The sequence below is a fragment of the Thermobia domestica genome, chromosome 3 (assembly GCF_964235325.1).
Source record: "Thermobia domestica chromosome 3, izTheDome1.hap1.1, whole genome shotgun sequence".
Taxonomy (NCBI): Eukaryota; Metazoa; Arthropoda; class Insecta; order Zygentoma; family Lepismatidae; genus Thermobia; species Thermobia domestica.
This window is the reverse complement of record NC_137456.1, coordinates 15,703,708-15,723,440: the sequence shown is the minus strand read 5'-3', so window position 1 is coordinate 15,723,440 and position 19,733 is coordinate 15,703,708. Positions and strand designations below refer to the sequence as shown.

The 19,733-nt window shown below is 36.7% G+C and overlaps 1 protein-coding gene across 5 annotated transcripts in view; it reads left to right on the top strand.

The window, feature by feature from the left end:
- LOC145680189 (uncharacterized) overlaps positions 1–19,733 on the top strand; it is an 85,323-nt gene that overhangs the window by 16,440 nt on the left and 49,150 nt on the right. For all 5 annotated transcript variants that reach the window (XM_081750435.1, XM_081750436.1, XM_081750437.1 and 2 more), the window contains exons 2-3: positions 1,269–1,436; positions 6,796–7,538. In XM_081750435.1, coding sequence (XP_081606561.1) covers positions 1,269–1,436; positions 6,796–7,538 — 911 coding nt within the window. The remainder of the gene's footprint in view (positions 1–1,268; positions 1,437–6,795; positions 7,539–19,733) is intronic.

Here is a 19,733-nt window from a genome sequence, read left to right as displayed (position 1 = left end):
CGGATAACACGAATAATAGACAATAAACGCTGGAGAGTATATGGAATGTACTACGTGGTGGTACTACGAAAGGAATACTTAATATAAGATGAAAAGAAGGAAAACATTAGACAATCGGGTAACATTGAATAACGTACAATTCACATCTATAGGGGATATGGTGTGTTAAAAAATGGGTTGTTTCCTCTTTCATTAATATCTATACGAATAACATTGGTTTAGTATGATATGAAAAAAAGTTACATAAAACAGCCCCTTTTGAAGGCCTCTGTCCACCTCGACACTGTTTGATAAGGCAGAACATGCGGAACTAGTGCTTCCCAGAGCTTTATATGGCATTTTTATGCATTCCAGTCGTGGTGAAATACTATTTTAACATACGAAATTCGTTTATTTTTTGTGACGTTCATTTCTGACCATTATCACGCACAAACTGAATTTCAGGTCGGGCTTAAACCCGCAGCTATGCTCACATCCATCATCAAGTGGCACCACTCGTTAGTACATACCATGTACTTTCCAACGTCTATCGTCGATTTTCCCATTCACGAGAAAAATATAATTAACATGACTTGCGACTTATCCGTTGTATATATATTCAATTAGAATATGGCCTGTTCTCAAGAATAACCATTTGACATAATCATAGGACATTGAAGTAATCTGTCTTATCGTACAACACAATTGTGTACTGAATCATTTTGACCTCCAAGATTCTAGCCCCTTTCTTCTGCTTACTTAACGAGCATGTTTGCGTGTGTTTGGCTGGAAAGCTCCTGTAACATGAAAGGAGAGAATCTTGGAAATCACCAAGAAGAACTGCCGTGTCGTGATAAAACGCTGTAACTTTGGCGGAGCAGTTTTGCGAAAAAGAGCCGTAAAGTTTTCATCCGAAAATGTGATCTGTATCGTGTAGAACCAGTGTATCTTGACTTTGGAAACACGTGGTTACATGTAATGTTACGTAAATGCATGTTGTGTGATTAAATTTGGTGAAAATTGATTGGTTGACCATTATTGCCTAGTTATACTGGTTCTACACGATACAGATCACATTTTCGGACGAAAACTTTACGGCTCTTTTTCGCAAAACTGCTTCGCCAAAGTTACAGCATTTTGTCACGACACGGCAGAGAAAGACAATTCAACACAATTCACTTGTTTCTAATAAATCTAGTACATGAATGAATTGGCTACACTATACTTTTACCGAGATACTTTCCGACTACTTGGTTAACCGAGTATGAATTTTCAAAATATATTTTCAGATCGAAGAAAATGATGTGCTTCCAAAGCAGATTTGCCATACATGCATTTATAAGTTAGAGCATTTCTCTGACTTCAGAGATCTCGCAAGGAAAAGTGAAATACAGCTAAGAAATCTAATATATTCCTTTAATCAACGGAAATCAGGGAAGAAAAGAGGGAGACCTAAGGTAAGGGTAGTTTGTAGTTCTTCCTGATATCACATTTACTGTAGTCCATTTATTTGTAGGTTATTCAGTTGAAGCAGAGTGCTATGTAAAACTTAACACTGCATGTATTAGACAGCATGCACAACTATGTCACAATGTCATCATATTGATGACAGTTCGAGTCTACATTCAGGTAACTGACTAATTTCCTCTGTACCACTGATTACTCTGATGATCCACTTCGTATATAACTAACGGAAATTAATTTTCTTCCCACAATGCCACGAAAGTTTTCTGCGACACTAGTGCATCGTCTGCTGCTGGCAGTAGCGAAGTGTATCATTGGCTAATTCTAACCGACTTAGGCGCTCTGAATGATTTGATTCGTTCTTGCTTTTAGTAGTTTGTGGTACCCAACTTCCTCGAGTGGTGGTACCACGGTCTCCACACTTTTCAGCGGGAAAAGCAGCTGAAACCTCTTACACTAAATAATTTCTCTATGCTCTATATCGTCCGCAAAGAAGAGTAGTGGTTGTTTACTCAATACCACTACTAAATCATTATGAACCATTTGATTAGAGATAACAGGCTTATCCTTCAAGGTCTTTATCTACAGCCTGAGATGGTAATAATCTCATGGGAAGAGATCTTACTTGTAAGGCGTATGATCAGTAAGAGTCCATCGATAGTGACGCAGTTCCTGTTGTTGCATTGGTAAATATGGGCGTCGTTATCGTGAAGCATAAGAATACGTCGCCATTCTCTCGGCCATTTGTTTTCGATGATCTTTAAGGGCCGCTGTGATTCAGTGGTAAAGCATTCACTTCTGGTGCGTATGGTTCCTGGTTCGATTCCACTTCGCGCCAAGTGGGCTTTGTGGTGGACAAACACGATGTGTATAGTTTTTCTCGGGGTTCTCTCGTTTCCTCCCACTTTCTTCGTTTCATGCATTTCTCATCACAGTCTTCTTTAGCCTATGCAGCATATTGGCCGTGGTACGTAAAACTGAAATATTTACTTTAATTTTTGATGATCCTTCGGAGTTTGTGTAAGATGTCAGATTAACATCAGCTCTTATTGTAGCATCAACCGACAACCTCTCTAGTAGCAGTGTAATTGACATCTAAAAACATTGCCAGCCGAAGATAAATTTGCTTTCCTGGTCGTGATGACGCAGGTTATTTATCTACATTCCTGATTTATCCGTTTCGGTTCCCGCTCGAAATGGTGCTCCCAGATTTTATCACCAGTCTTGATTTAATCGAAGAAACTTTTCCGCCCATGTGATATCAACTGAAATGTTCGAATATAGCCTATCCGTACGACGTCTCTCTGTTGATTTCGGAGGCGCCGAGACATTTTTCAATACTCCAGTTTCCAGTGTAGGAATGTTGTAAATGAATTTGACACTGTTGTAAATGGTTATACGGTGCTTCTCCTTTATCATCTTGTCCACATGGCAAGTTCCTATTGATTGCTCCCATAGGGAGGCCCAAAATAAACTGGAATTGTCGGAAGATATCACTTGCCGTAGAACCTCCTTTGTACTGCAATTGAATAATGCCACTGCTGCACAAGTCTCATATATATATATATATATATAGAGGGTGGTAGGTAACTCCACCGAAAAACTTTGGGAGGCGATTCCTTATACGAAATGAAAGAAAAAAGATCTAATAAACATGGGCCGAAAAACGTCTCCTTTCAGATTTATGATCCATTGAAAATTCGAAAAATTACTTTTTAAAACTCCCTAACTTAGAAACTATAAGACCTATTCCAAGCGGTTTAAGGAATTACACAGGAACTAGTTTGTGCTCTATCTAAATATCCATGTTTTACCATCCTCCGTTATCGGTGAAAGAAACCGTAAAAAGGATGTTGAGGTATAGTAATACTCCTTTAAATACTAATGGCGCGTTCGTTTCGCTGGTATCGGTGAATTCATATAGATAGATAGATAGATAGATAGATAGTGGACTCTCGGGTCACGAACTTAATCCGTTCTAATGCTGTTGGCAAATCAAAATTATTTTACTCATTGGCAGTAGTGTAAATACAATTAATCCGTTGTAGCCACAGTTATATGGTATGTTATTTTTTAAATACATTTTTAAGTGTTTTTCTTTGAAGGATATAGAATGAAAAGAATTATCCTTTTAAAATAATAAGAAAAGTGCAGAAGAGAACAGAAGGTAAAGTTTTTGACTAATTTTGTTACTCTGTTATAGGATTCCGACCATTATTGTTATGGGCTTCTTTCATGCAGCGGACGGTTATAATCGGGAATGGGGTGGGGCTGAAATTGCGCCTATATTTATGATTAATTTAATCACCCTACATTTGTAATTTCTTTACCTGTCCTCTCAGTTGCGAAAATCGCTCTCCGGCTCGCGGGTGGGTGGTGGGAACCTTCATAGGGGATGAACAGTGGACGTCTTCCTCTGCCAGAGGTGGATGTGTACCATTCTATTCTAGCTTTTGTGTGAGTCCAATATTTTGTTTATTTTTGTATAAAATTTTCAAAGGCAATAAAATGTTTAAAAAAATCCACACCATTTTTATTTACTTGTTTTGGATTTACAAGTGTTGTGGTTAGTTTTCATGTTTTTGTTGTTTTTTCTGTTAGTTTTAAGGTGGAACGGTGCTCAGTGATTGAGCGCTTACCTCTGGTGCATGGGGTTCCTGGTTCGACCCTCGGTGAAGTAAGTTTGTGGTGGAAACGTCGGGTTCATGGGGTTTCTCGGTATTTTTGTTTCCTCCGACAATCTCATTCCACCATTTTTTCCATCGTTCACTTGCCTTAATCATCTGTTTCCCTTAGCCTCCATTAGCCCAATAGGCAGAACGTGGATTGTTAAACTCAGATTTCATTTCCTTTCTTTTCTTTTTTTAAATTCTCTTCGAGAAAGAGATAAACAGCCGTAGCACCCAACGTGCTCACACTTTCTGAAGATGCAGCTAGTTATAAAATATATTCCAGACAGATCCATAACGAACACGTATTTCATTTCAGCCACAACACTTCCAATAATTATCCTCCTGTCTTCCACCATTTTCTCTGCCATGATGGCATCATCTGTGAAAGATCGTCTTCTCAATCTAGGGACAACCAAAGTTGTGGTGTGTCCAGTTTAAAATTATTGTTTCCACTTGGATACTGTCTCATAGAATGGGCTTTGATTCCCATAAATTTGTTTCATCTTCTCGTGAATTTGTTTTGCTGATTTCCCAAAGAGATCCAGGAATTTGATAACGTGACACACATTAATTTTATCAGTCATTATTCTTTGAGTAATAAGAAAGGCAAAGAAAGACGTGACTGGGAAAAATGTGTAATCACTATACTTTTGAACTAAAATTGAAATCTTTTGTAATTTTGATAATTCAGTCAAAATGTATAAGCTTAAAATAAATGGATCTTAATATTCTAACTTCAGATGCTTGTTTTAGGATTAACTAATTCATAGCGGACTTCTGAAGAGAAACATTAAAACAATTCAAAAGTTTTTACGAAGCTTGAATTTACTTACAACAACAATATATTAAGAACAACATATGCAACATCCACGCAAATCAATATTTTGTATCTTTAACTTAGAAGAAGCAAGATACAATAGGCGTGTCCGAGGTGGTTCAAGTTCGTCTCCTTCTGAATGATTGCATGAACTTTTTTCATATCCCTTCTTTCATGCATATGAATAACAATAATAAGGATGAAAGGTACACTCATGTCCAAAATTATTGTCGCATCTCTATAAATATGTTGTTTTAGGAATATAATTTGATAACAAATTCACCCTATATTTCTGATAATGTTAGTATGTGTATAATCGGCAAAGAGATGTATGTGGCAAATTTCATGTTAAAAGAGCAGTTAATAAGAACAATAAAACGAAAATGAAACTTTCTTGTCCATTTAGCAACATTTTCTAATTTTCGTATTTATAATTCTTTTCCTATGAAATTTACCACAAATATATATTTCTCTATTATACACATAGTATGTTTAAAAGTACCCTGAAAAATCATTATCACATTATATTCTTACAAGAAGACAATTATAGATATGTGACAATGACTGTGGACATGAGTGTACATTTAAAAAAGTACATTATAATCTCTTTCGCTAAACTCTTCATTTAGTAGGAGAGAAAAGAAAAATTTAAGAGAAAATAGCTATCGTGTTGGAGTGATTATTTTCGTTATTTTCTTTTTGGTGATCCAATGCGGAAGGACAGAGGGACTATATGATACATCTGGTAATAGAAAAATTAGTATCGCATGTACGCTTGTGAACAATCGTTACACCTGCTGCTGTTGTCTGAAGTGGTGGTGCTGGAATCAGAAGAACAAAAAAACAGCGAAAAGTGACTTATTTTTCTAGTACCTCGGAGCAATTTTTCTTTTTTTATTGCATAACGGACCTTACTTAAAAAGGAATCCGCATACTAAGTACAATGAAAGAAGATGTATGATGTAAATAGGACGAATGTTAAGTCATTCAATTGCCCGCCTAGTAATATAGTATGTGCAATTTACAATTACCTTATATCAGATAGCTTTTAAAAAGTAGACACGTTATACAGAGTCCGCCAGAAAAATGTATACACTCTTTGTCATCCTGTATCAAGATACTGGCATTGAAATTGAAGAACGTTGTAGTATGGTTTTCCGTCCAACAAATGTCGGTATTTTCAATTGTTTCCAGTTAAAATTATGTTTGTAGTACGGTTTTTCGCTCAACAGATGTCGGTACTGTCAGCATGATTAGTGAGATAACAAAATGGCAGAAGCACGCTTGCCATTCGAGCAGCGAAAGTACGTTTTGAAGTGTTTTATCGTGTGGAAATGTCATCGAAGTGCAGCGTCAATAGAAAGGGGAGTTTGGTACTGATCCACCAACCCACCTAACAATCGAACGCATTGTTGACAAGTTTGAGGCGCATGGAACGACGAGAGGTCGCTGCAGCTACAGTGGTCGGTGTATCAATAGAGATCGATGCACATGCCTCTGTAATCTTCTGGCGAACGTTTTCGAGCGTCGCAAGTGACGGCCAACATTTTGAATATCTAATGTAAACATATGCTTACTTGAAGGTTTGTAACACAAGTTTGAACACTAATTAAATGTAATTAAGAAATATGATAGGGGTCTATATAGTTTTTTTTTCTTTCTTAAACAGTGTATACTTTTTTCTGGCGGACTCTGTAGTGTAATTACATATATTTAATCAATTTTCAAAGTTTCATATGCTTGGGCACAGCTTACAGTAGCCTATAAGATAAAAGTGTGGAGTGTTCAGAGATATGCAGTATTTAGTTTCATTTCATTGTTTCTGTGTATTAAAATTATATTAATGTTTTTTTTTTTTTTCAGGGCCGTCCGAAAAAAAGTTCAGTAGAACAAAATAATAATGTTAAAACTTGCAAAGAAAAGGATCTTCGAATGCAAGAAACAAGTACAAACCACATAAAACGTCTGAAATACAGAAAAAAGAAATATGTAAAAGCAAAAGTTTCTTCATTAGTCCAATCAAATATAAAGTTTGAACAGAACACTGACAAACGAAGCGAAAACAGGAAGGTGACATTCGCAAATTCTTCCAAAATTCCTGTGAATGAAGTGGCAAACGCACAAACTTCGATGAGTAATGTGGACATTAATATTTCAAATGACCCACCTAATAATGTTCCTACTTGTGTTGTGCAATCGCCACCACAGCCTTCAATGTCCGTAGCCGGTGGGGGAAATGGGGTCAGAGAAGAGACTTTATCTGACTTGAGGAACTTGGGAGACTTGAAGAGGGAATTAAACTTGGAATTTTTCGATGACCAATCGGATACGTTAAGTGCTGATGAAATTACTTTTTATCAGAACACCAGTGAAGCTCCTTCTGAAATAAACTGGGGTGAAATAAACGATCCCAATATGCTGGAAGCAGCTACGGATAGTAATGTGCCAGATTCTGTTAGTGTTACTACTGTTGGTTCTCCTGAAGAAATGCCAGACTCGTCGTCATCAGATCCATTAAGTATAGTCAAAAGTGAACTTGCTATAACTGAAAACCTAGTCCGTGCGTATGTTCCTGATGATGTGCGGAATGTCAAACAGGAAATAAGGTATTTATTTTAATAATTAACATACTCAGTACAGGTGTTAGTAGTTTCAGTTTTAAAAATTTGAAATGCCATATTTAGTGGTTCTAAGGGATGATCTCTTTCAGATTATTTTCAATTCAAATTATGAATCGTGAGATTGATCTTTTTCCAAAATTACAATAGATATAGCTCAGTATGATAAGCAAAGTTTGGTGAGTATTCGTGAAACGATTTTGTTTATTCACTGTCATAGCAGCAGAGCAGAATTTTATATGAATGCTGGGCTGTAAGCACTCGTCAGTGCGAGGTATTAATTCACAATCTATACAGGGTATTCATTTATTATGTACCCAAAATCCACTGGTGAAATCCTCACACCAGAACAATAAAAACAAGTCCATATGAACCTAGGGCGAAAGACGCGTTGTTTCAAAGTTTCGAGATGCCGAAATAGACAAAATTGTGATTTTTGAGGCTGCCTAGCTCGAAAACTGTGAGAGATATCGAAGGCGGTTAAAGAAATCTTAGATGAACTAGTACGTTCTCTATCTAAATAACCATGTTTCAGAGTTGGGACGCAACGAATTTTATAGATAGAGCTGCGGTATACGTTCCGCTTTTCCATCTCTCTCTATAAAATCACGTGCGCCGGTAACTCAACTCTGAAACATACGTATTTAGATAGAGAACGCACTAGTTCATTTAATATTTCTTTAACTGCCTTTGATATCTCTCACAGTTTTCGAGCTAGGCAGCCTCAGAAATCACAATTTTGTCGATTTCGGCATCTCGAAACTTTGAAACAACGAGTCTTTCGCCCTATGTTGATATGGACTTGTTTTTATTGTTCTGGTGTGAGGATTTCACCAGTGAATTTTGGCTACATAATAAATGAACACCCTGTATAAAGAAGAAGGAAGAAAAATGTCCCCAGAATTATTCTATTGCACGAGTATTCATCCTTGACTATTATGTAAGCCAGCATAACAAACGTAATGTTGGTTGTTCGAAATCGACTTTGTTGACCAAATTTTACAGCGAAGTGCGGAGTATCAAGAAACGAGCGTAAGCAAAAATTTAAACTGTTTCCGTCCATAAAGACGGGCGCAATGGAGAAAAATCAAATTGATCAGAATATACCACAACAATGTGTTTGGATTTGGTAAATGTCAGTGTATTAATAAAACGGGTAAAAAGATGGAACACAAAAATACATTAATAGATACCAACAGAAATTGAGTTGATTTTGAGTTTAACGTCCTTTCAGCAGCTAGGCTATATGAGACGGACACCAGGAGGAAGTAGACATCTATTAGAAGGTAGTTTTTTCATGGTTGCCATCTTGAAGTCGGCCATCTTGCATTTTGCTCAGTTGTTTTAAATAAGGAGGAGGTCATATAATGTATCAAACTGGGACATGTAATAATTAGAGCAACCATTAAGCAGTAAAAGCATAATGGAATTTTCTACCTATGGTTGGTACCATATCTGTGATTATGACCACTTTACATATCCAAATTTGCTAATTTTATAAGCATAATGAAGCATAATGCTTTTTCTTCCATAACTCTGTGTATATGTACAGCAAAGAGAAAAGAGTATCAACAAAGGCTGTATTCAATGCCGCAAACAATGGAAATGAACTGCCAATTGCCTTTACGCGTAACATGGAAAGTTCGAATTCCTCCTCTCTCCGCACCTTGATGCAATTTTGTATCACCGTACCTTGATGGACTATATTGATCTAATTTTAATGGGGAAAATTATAATAATAGTTTCATACAATGCTTGTGTAATAAAAAGGCGAAAAAATTAAATGAAATCTTTGAGTGTTACGTCCCACGATTATGCTGGTGAGGCTAAAGGAGACGGTGATGATGAGTAATGAATGAAATGGTGGAATGAAGAAAGTGGGAGGAAACGGGAGAACCCCGAGGAAACCCACGCACACGGTGTTTGTCCACCACAAAGTTCACTTGGCGGGGGCTGGGATCGAACCCGGGACCCCAAGCACCAAAGATGAACGCTCTACCACTGAGCCACCGCGGCCCCAATAAAAAAGCGAGTAGAATAAAGTTAATATGTAATAGAAATGGGTAAAAGATGAAGTATAATTCAAGAAACAGCATTTTAAGGCATAATTTAGGAAAAAGCATAATGTAAGGAAAAATAAAGCATAATATACAGTTGTATAAAGCTTAAAGTTGGTTGCCCTAGTAATAATATATCAATTTTGAGAGAAATACAATTGTGAAGTATGTTGTCATATATTTATATTTGGTCTAGGAATTAATTCGTGCGGTTGGTACGCACACATTGAAGCTGTAGTACAAACACAAAATACATAAATACCTTAAGAAAAATATTGTCCATCGCTAGCCACCACTTTCGCCCATCTGTCAGGCAATGTACGGATTCCGTGGCGAAAGAAGTCCTCATCCTTGGAAGCGATCCAGTCAGAGACCCATGTTTCGATATCTTCTGAAGAAGTAAACCGCTGTCCAATCAAATCGTTGTTCATGCAATCGAACAAGTAGTAGTCCGAAGGAGCAACGTCTGGTGAATACGGCGGGTGGGGTAAAACTTCCCATCCGACATTTTCTAAATAGGTTTCGACCGGTTTTGCGACATGTGGGCGAGCGTTATCATGTTGAACAATAAGTTTATCATGTCTGTTCTCCCATTCTGGTCGTGTTCTGGCCAGAGCTTGCTTCAAACGCATTAATTGTCGTCGATAACGTTCTCCATTCATAGTTTCACCCGGTTGCAGCAGCTCATAGTACACCACACCTTTCATATCCCACCATATGCACAGCATAACCTTTGCACAGTGAATATCTCGTTTTGGTTGTAATGGACCTGGTTCACCTGGTTTCACCCAGGCCTTTTTTCGTTTAGGGTTCTCGTAATGGATCCACTTCTCATCACCCGTAATAATTCGATGCAGAAACCCCTTTCTGCTCTGTTGTTGAAGCAGCAATTCGCAAATGGTTTTTCGTCTTTCAACGTCTCTGTCTTTCAATTCATGTGGAACTCAATGTGACATCTTTTGAATCATTCCCATGGCTTTCAAGCGTTTGGAGACTGTTGTTTGATCAACGCCTAATGCTGCTGCAAGTTGTTCCTGCGTTTGACACGAATCCTGCTCGAGCAATGCTGTCAATTCTTCGTCTTGAAATTTTTTTGGCTGTCCAGCTCGCTCTTGGTCTGCCAAGCCGAAATCACCACTTCTAAACCGTGCAAACCACTTCTGACACGTTCGCTCAGCTAGAGCATGGTCACCATACACTTCCACCAAAATACGATGACTTTCAGTCGCACTTTTCTGCATGTTAAAGTAATGCAGCAGGACACCCCGCAAAAACACTTTATCAGGCACAAATTGCGCCATGTTCACTTAACTACAAACTGGTGTTGTTGACGCTTTAATCCACTGCCCTATACTACGAACGATACGCGATGACAGGGGTTTGCAACACATGTGTGGATACACGGAACTGTGGGACGCTCCGTTCGTTGCGCCATCTCTTGTCCACCCGCACGAATTAATTCCTAGACCAAATATTTGTAAGACATAATAAAATGGTACGTTGGTTTCAAAATTTGTTAACAGCCGTATCTTTTTGAACAAAATTCAAGTCAGGAAAACCTAATGTACACCAGTGCGTATTGAATAGGTGGCTGCTTATGAAGGAGTGTCTCCTTACTCGATTCTTATCTGGAATAATCCAATGGACAACACGTCATCCGCCTTCCATCAGTTCCTTAGGTTTGTGATCGTCTCATCTCCATTTCACTATATGTTATGGCAAGATAGATTTCACCGTTGTACTTCCCTTAAAATTCTAGCCCATTTTTATGTATTACATGACTCCTTTCCTATTAAACAATCGAGCGCGATACAAGATGGCGGCCATGACAAGATTACCCTCTAATAGATGTCTACTTCCTGCAGGTGTCTATTAATGGGTTTTTGTTTTCCATCCCTTTACCCGTTTTACAAGTACAGTGACATTTTCAGACTTCAAACACATGAATCTGGTCTATTTTGATCAATCAGGGGTTTGGCCACTGCGTCCGTCCTTATGGATGGAAGCAGTTTAAATCTTGTTTACACTCGTTTTTTGATATAAATAATCATAATAGAAATAAACAACTAAAACTCAAATGTAATTAATGTAAGTTGAATTCATGTCAATTAATAATAACTATATAATTATTTCTTATGTTGGTCACTATTTAATAGATATAGATTCATAGTTATGTTTTCACATTAATTTCAAAATTTTTCGAAATAGATTTTCATAAAAGTGCAATATTATAAATTATATCTCAGTGGAAGCATAAAGCAAAAATCATGACGAAAGTTTACGTCAGTCGCCCCAAGTGATGAAAACATTAAAGGTGCCGACATGGTACATATACACTATATGGACACGAATTAAAATAATACAAACAAACGTTAGAAAGAACTAATAAAGGATTCTGTAACGACAATGATTGATCGTTACACATTGGCAGGGATTATGACACTAAAAAACAACTCAGACGGGCGATTCAGAACCGGAGAAGAGGAGTGTTGAGCAAGGGCGTAGCATTCTCCCTGATAGCGCTCGCCGCCCATGTTGTCAGGCAAACCATCGATCTCCTGCAACAGTTTGGATATCATTACCCACCCAACTTGTAGTCCGGACTTAGCACAGCACCCAGTGACTACCGCCTGTTTCCTAAGTTGAAATAGTATTTAACCAGAAAATGCGTCATTAAGGACGACGAGGTAAAAGATGACGTTCAATGCTTCCTCAAATACACAACTGCAAGAGGTGTGACCGCCTACATAAATGCATCGAGCAAAATGCCGATTATACAGAAAAATAGATAAATGTACAAGCTTTAAAATGATGTACACATTATTCATGATAAACGTTTCTTTGTATTGAAAAAAAAGACTACTTTAGGGATTACCCTCGTATATTACAGCTTTAGTACACGCGTGAAGCTTCTCTGTCAAACAGTTTACTAATTAATTATTAAACGTACATACTTCTTTGTATGAGTTCTTTATTATTTTGAGTTTGTCTTTTCTGTTTATTTCCAATTTAAAGATAATATAATTAGATACTTAAATAATATCCATTTTTTCTCGACGCCCATAACTAATTGCGTTCTGACGTTTACCAAGGGGGAAAAAACTTTCAGTCCAATGATAATTCCAGGGTACGTATTTTGGGATTCATATACCTCGTTGGGTTGATTAAATTTAAGCAGCCTATTTACGTTGTAACTTAATATTGAACAAAAATCTGTATTAGATCGGCAATTGAATTTATCGTGTAGATTTTATAATTTAAATATATAATGTGATTAGTGACGTGTGGCCGGAGAGAGAGAATGATATGCAGGGTTGGGGAAAAAGGCTTTTATTGAAAAAAAAAAAAAACTTTTTTTGGTTTAAATCAGGTTTTTTTGGTTTAAATAATTTGCACTATGTATTTATATCACATATAGACAGAAACAAGTTTGTTTAGCTTTGGTGTTATTATGCAACAACTGGGTTATGCTGGAAGGAGTCGCATAAGCTTAAAGCGGAATCCAAACTGCTTCTCGGCTTACATCCAGGGTTTGCCCAAGCGGGCCCAGCCCTAAAAAACCCGGTGGGTTTTTTCGGGTTGGACCCACCTGAAAAAACCCACTTTAAAACCCACCTGGGTTTTTGACCTATTTGTTAGTATATTATTAATACAACTAAGATGATCACATTATAAGTGATTTTTATCAGATTTTAGACTTTCCTTGGGCAAATCAGAGGCTTTCACGTTAAGGTATACAACAACATTGAAAATAAGACCTTTATAAAGCTCTGAATGCACTAAATGAATTTAAAAAAAAAAATCTTAGCTTGAGATAGTTATAGAACAAATTAATGTATGGATTATACTTATAGCCTTTTGAAGTAAAATAAGCAATTCTGTACTTTAGAAAATATTTTCCGTGAATAGTGTTCTCGTCGACTCGGCAACACCGAGGGACGTTATCACTCATACGTTTGACGGGTTTAAGGTCATAGGTGCCGGTACTAACAGTACATATGTAAATACATTAGTGAAACTATTAGTGTTATTTCTTACCTTTGATGTAAAACACAAGTTTTTTCAACTAAAATTTGGTTGAACAATAACAGTTTATTTCAGTCATTTGTTGCTACTCTTCAAATAAACATTCTGTAGAATCAACACCAGCAATAGCGTAAAAATCCTTGTCAAATTTAAGAAGCTTAATGCTCGGGGTTCCGAACACTATGTAACGCTTACTATGTCAAGTGCTGAGTTCAAATTTCTGTACTAGTGAAAGTTTTGATGTACACGCCGTGAAAGAAGTGCTCGGGAAATTCCCGAATTAAAAGCAGAAGGATCGGAAATGAATACTTCAACAATAAAACTATTCATTTTACGCTTAAGCCTGCCATACGTCCCGTAAAAAACGGGACAGTTCCGTTTTAGGGCCCGAGCGTCCCGCGTCCCCGTAAATTTAGTCGGAACAGGGAAATGTCCCCTATTTTAACTCCGTTCCATTTCTACTATCAATATCAGCTTATTCGAAAAGTGAAAATGGCTGAGAATCCTGTAATTAGTGAATGTACAGTACGCTGTTGCATGTAACAGTTTCGAGGAAGTTATTACACCACTCTGTTCGACTTGATAGCGAGCGAAATTTGCAATGCTACTTTTTCCAGTGAACTTGATGGAAACTCGGATACTCCCCGGAATATTAAAAAAGATGGCTTTGAGTGTTTCTACATTTACAAACACAGGAAAGATAGCTGACCTTTTCTCCAGCAACATAGATAAGTTAACAAGAATTATAATCTTTTTTCAAAGGCTAGGGGCACGGAATTGTGCTTTGGTCCAGGTCTTAGAAAAATGTAAATCTGGTCCTGACAATTACACACGACACAGGGAGAAAAATCAGCTTTTCATGAGATTAAACTGACGAACGTAATTTTGACAAATACAGCCATGTAAATAAATATTGCTAAACGCGCGAAGACTATTGAATGTAGATTGTACCACTAATTTAAATAATTTGCATATTGTTCTCCTGTGAAGCATTTTTATAGCACATCTTAAGTTTTTAGGCATCTTTAGTCTATACAATTAATTGCAGGGTACAAATAGAGAAAAGCAGCTGCTGCTTAGTGAACTTTCGCCCGTTATATTCTTGAAAAAAATAAAATTAAATTAAATAAAATGAAATCTTTTACTTTTAGTCTCACGGTTATGCCTGCTATGCTCAAGGTGACGGTGATGATGAGGAATGAATGAAATGACGGAATGAAGAAAGAGGGAGGAAACGTGAGAATCCCGAGAAAATCCACGCACAAAGTGTTTGTCCACTACAAAGCTCACTTTGCGCGACCTAGGATCGAACTAGGGACCCCATGCACCAGAGGTGAACGCTCTACTACTGAGCCACCGCGTCCTATTATAATTTTGTTCATAGCCAGACTATAGTTCAATTCATTGTGTTGGAAAGTTGAGGGGGGGGGGAGATTGAGGTGTCTCGTTTTCTCATGGAGAAAATATGACAGGTTTATTTACGCTGGAAGATGTTAATTTCATATAAGACATTTTGAAACATTTATTTATCTCATACAACATGAAATGTATCTTTGTTTTAAATTAATAGGCCCCTTTTGGTATTCATATTTGGCGAACTTCAGTCAGGCTTCTGGATGACTTGATCTACATTTGATTGTTTGTCTGCCGAGCTCCTTCATGACTAAGCGGTTAGTGTACGCGTCTTCGTCGTGGGTGACCTGGGTTTGCTTCCCGAAGGGAGCTCATGTGGTTCAGATTCAAATTTAATCAGTAGGTCTCATAAAGCCTCGCTACTGAAAGGGACGTTAAACACAAAATCAACTCAACTCGTTTGTCTGCCTCTACCACACACACTACAGGGTACAACTTTCGGCCTTTTAAGTTAAAATTTTCAGAGTACAAGCACGAGACATTAAATTTCCTGTATAGATTTCGACGGCATACCAACGTAAAATATCAAAATGGCGGCCATTTTTTCAAAACAGCGAGTATTTACGCTACGAAGCGCAATCTTCAGTCTTTTAAGTTGATATTTTGACGGTGGAAGCGCAAGATATGCTAACTTTGCTGTATAGATTTTCTCGACGATCGAATGTAAAATTTCAAAATGGCGGCCATTTTTTCAAAACGGCAGTGAGTAGAAAATTGTTGCAAGTTGTGACAATGACAATCTTGAAATATAAACCACAAATATAAATCTTATTTTAACACTTTTACCCCAAAGACATTGAAATATTTCGAAAAAACCTGATTAAACCCGAAAATACCCGAAAAAACCCATATGGGCCCAGGTGGGTTGGGCTTTTTCAAAAAAACCCGGGTTTTTTCAAACCCTGCTTACATCCGAAAGAAATTGTCCTCCGTTTGAACTGGAAACCGGGACTAATTGGCTACAAATGCGATACGTCTGCCGACTTACTTACGAAGGATTCCTGATAAAAATACGTTATACTAATCTTTACATAATTGTTAATATAACTGTCAAGAGTAATTTCAGAAGGACAAAAAGATAAACAGTTGCAGAAGTGAAACCATTATACAGAATTATATATGGACAATTTCAAAACACTGCAGAGTACAGAAGAACTAATTTAGTCCAAGTTAGTTCACTACAACTTCTATTGGTCCAAGTTGAAGAAATATAACGACTTAATTTCTATATCAGTAAGAAAAGTGAATAAAGATACGAATTATTTGAGTCCACTTTTGCTCTGACCCATTTATACATAAATAGGTACAAAAGATTCTTCTGATTTCAATAAATGCCTCTCGTGGGGTTTGTGTGACCCTCCCCCAAAAAGTACTTCATTTCGATGTATTTTATCAGTAGTAAACATTATTAAAACGAAAACAAAAAAAATTAGATTTTCTTTGATTGCAGTTGCATAACAATAATAATAAACTATAAAAAAAATCATAAAAGAAACATTCATAAACTGATATATATATAATTGTTTTTGTAGTGTAATCTCTTTGAGTAATGAATGGGGATTTTAGGTCTGAATATAATACGAATAATATACGGGAGTGAAACTGATAACCCACAAATGTGTGTTTAACAAGATTTTACGAACATTTTTCGTTTTTTGGTTTAAACCAGTTGTTTTGTTTTGAAAAAAAAAAAAAAAAAAAAAAAAGGAAAAGAAAAACAGCTTTTTAAAACCAAGGTTTAAACCAACCAATCCTGATGATATGTGTAGTGTAGTTTCTTTCAGTTACATTATACTAAGCGGATATACAATAATGATGATTTTCACGATAACTCATTTAAGGTCAAGTCCTCTAAATGTAGAAATACCCAAAATTTTAAATTCCAGTGTATTGAGACAGGATGTGGTTACAGGAATTAAGGTAGAATGTATATAGTCACTTGATTAACTAATCCCATTCTTTCCTATATGATTGGTATATACGTATAATCCTTATTATCGTAAGGAGTGATAAAGTTCTATATTCTGCTTTCATTCTTATAATCACGCCCTTCCACAAAAATTAGTACTAACGAAGAATACAATGATATTCGAAAATTTGGTGCTATACACGATAGTTTTAAGAGTAGTGTCAAGGACGATCACAGTGCCTGTAATGGTTGGGATACTGCGGAGTGGAAAGCAACGACAAACCACTACTCTATTTTCATTAGTTTACCTAAAAAAAAAGTACAATGTTTTCTCGGAGGTCAAATGTAATTGTAGGGGAAAAATTATTGCCCTTTCAGATCTCTAGGAGGAGGAGTTTTCATCTCACACACACAATATCGGAAGAGAAGATATTTTTTTCTGTCATGTTTAAAACTCATTCCATTACTTTTAATCTATAGAATGGACACATAAAGAATTTCATACATCGTGTCTTTTGTGCGGCAGCAATTTTTTTTAAAGATGCATCGAGGAAGAGGTAAAGAGTGCCTCGAAACTGTACGTAAAATTTTTTTCTTGTTTTTTTGAATGTTTCAAGGTACGAGAATATTTTATACAGGGTGTTTCAAAACAACACGGACAACGTTTGGGAGGTGGTTCCTGACACCAAAATAAGAGAAACAATATAGAGCAACCTGGATGTACGAATGCTTCCTTTCGGAGCTATTGGCTGCCGAAAACATGAAAAAATGAAATTTAAAGGCCCATAGCTCCAAAACTATGGGGCCTATCATAGTCGGGTCAAGACTTCACTTAAGAACTAATATGTATGTGCGCTATCCAAAAATCAATGTTTCAGAATCCTAAAGTACTCACGCAACAATTTGTATAGAGGGGGTTTGGCTACGGGCATATAATTTGAAGTACTCATCAACTACCTCTATAAAAAATGTTGCGGAAGCACAGCAAGATTCTGAAACATGGATATTTGGATAGGGCACATACGAGTTCCTAAGTAAAGTCTTGATCCGACTGCAGTAGGTCCCATAGTTTTCGAGCTGTGGACCTTTAAGGTTCATTTATTTTTTTCATGTTTTCGGCGGCCTATAACTCCGAAAAGAAGCATTTGTACACCCAGGTTGGTCTATACTTTCTGTATGTTGGTGTCAGGATTCACCTCCCAAAAGTTGTGGGTGTTGTTTTGAAACACCATGTATACAGTTAATAATTATATCTTGGAAATGGCTGCTAGACGAGAGAGAGAGATTAACAGTGAAGAAAAGGTGCCTGGAGGAAGAAAGAGAAGGAAGAATAAAGTGATTTAAGGTAGGAACATGGAAAATGCGTAACTTGTTATAGGTAGAAGAATTAGAAAATCTTAAAGTAGAAATAAAATTTGGTAAAAGTTTGTGAAGTTATGTTTGATGATAATCGAAAATTGAAAAACGAAGGATATAGAATGTTTTATTCGGGTTATTAGAAGTGCTTGCGTAATTCTGTGTAAGCGTCTGAAAAGAAAAAAGTAGTGAAGTAGGATTTCTTGATGTAGTTTTTCATCATTAAAGAAAAGCATCTATTTAGCGGTGTACGGATTCATCGCTGCTTGGGTAATTGAAGAAGTAATGGAGAAATACGAGAAAATAGAAGAAATACAAAGGGAGAAGAGGGAGTGTGTAATTGTAATGATAGAGTATTACAGGTAAGACAGTGTCGTAGGCAAATATGGTTCAGGCAAAAGACATTAAGTGATCAATTATAGATAGGATACAGTAGTAATTGGGGGAACACTAGGTATAACAAACACAAAAGATTATATATAAACTCTGAATAGATGGCCGAAATATATATATATTTTATTTTGTTATAATTCAAGAAAGATAACAGAGTAACTTAAAAACAAGATGACATCTTGTCTGGTAATTTAATTTGATTTTTTATTTTTATTTTTATGTGGTGAAATCATTCCTTGCTCATATCGTATCATATGGAGGCGGTATATCTTAAAGTAAACTTAAATGGGAGGCGGGGAGAGCTTAAATGTGAAATCAGTTACCCTCTCCTCACAAGCTGCAGCATTGACTACAATGACTTGATTAAAAAAATCGAGCCCAGAACCCAAATGATCTCCAGAACGTTTAGTACCATATTGCATGCAGCCAAAGATATGCGTCGAATACTGAACAAAAGGTTGAGGAACAGTCGTTTGATTTTAGGAAGGATTAGTGCACAAGAGATGTTATTGGCCTGTTAAGAGTAACGGCGAGAGAAGTTCGTAGAAAATTGAAAAGAAATGTATATTGTTGGACAGTCAGCGACAAAAGTTATTTTTTGTTTGATGAATTTAGTTTCGTCATTCAGAATGCAAGGGTAATATGAGTACAGTTTTGAGTAAATTACAAAGAATTTAATTTACTATACATTCCAGCCATACCTCTGTTGTACGTTTCAGCCATACCACCTTTCTTTCCAAAATAAATTTTACCAAACGGAAAAAAAAACTTTTGTCACTGACTGTACAAAAGGTTTTTGAGGGGTGAACTGAGATTTTGTTGATGGGAGTTCTAAAGACTGTTGGATTCGATTGGGTTGGAATAGAAGGATGGAAGACTCATAAGAAGCATAAATGAACAACACGTAAATGACACAGTAAGGGAGAAATGTCAGAGGAATGCGAATAGAAATTGCTTTTCATCGGCATTATTTAATATCTATGGCACTTGTTGCGGAGCCTAAAAAGAAAATTAATAAGACGTTAAAAA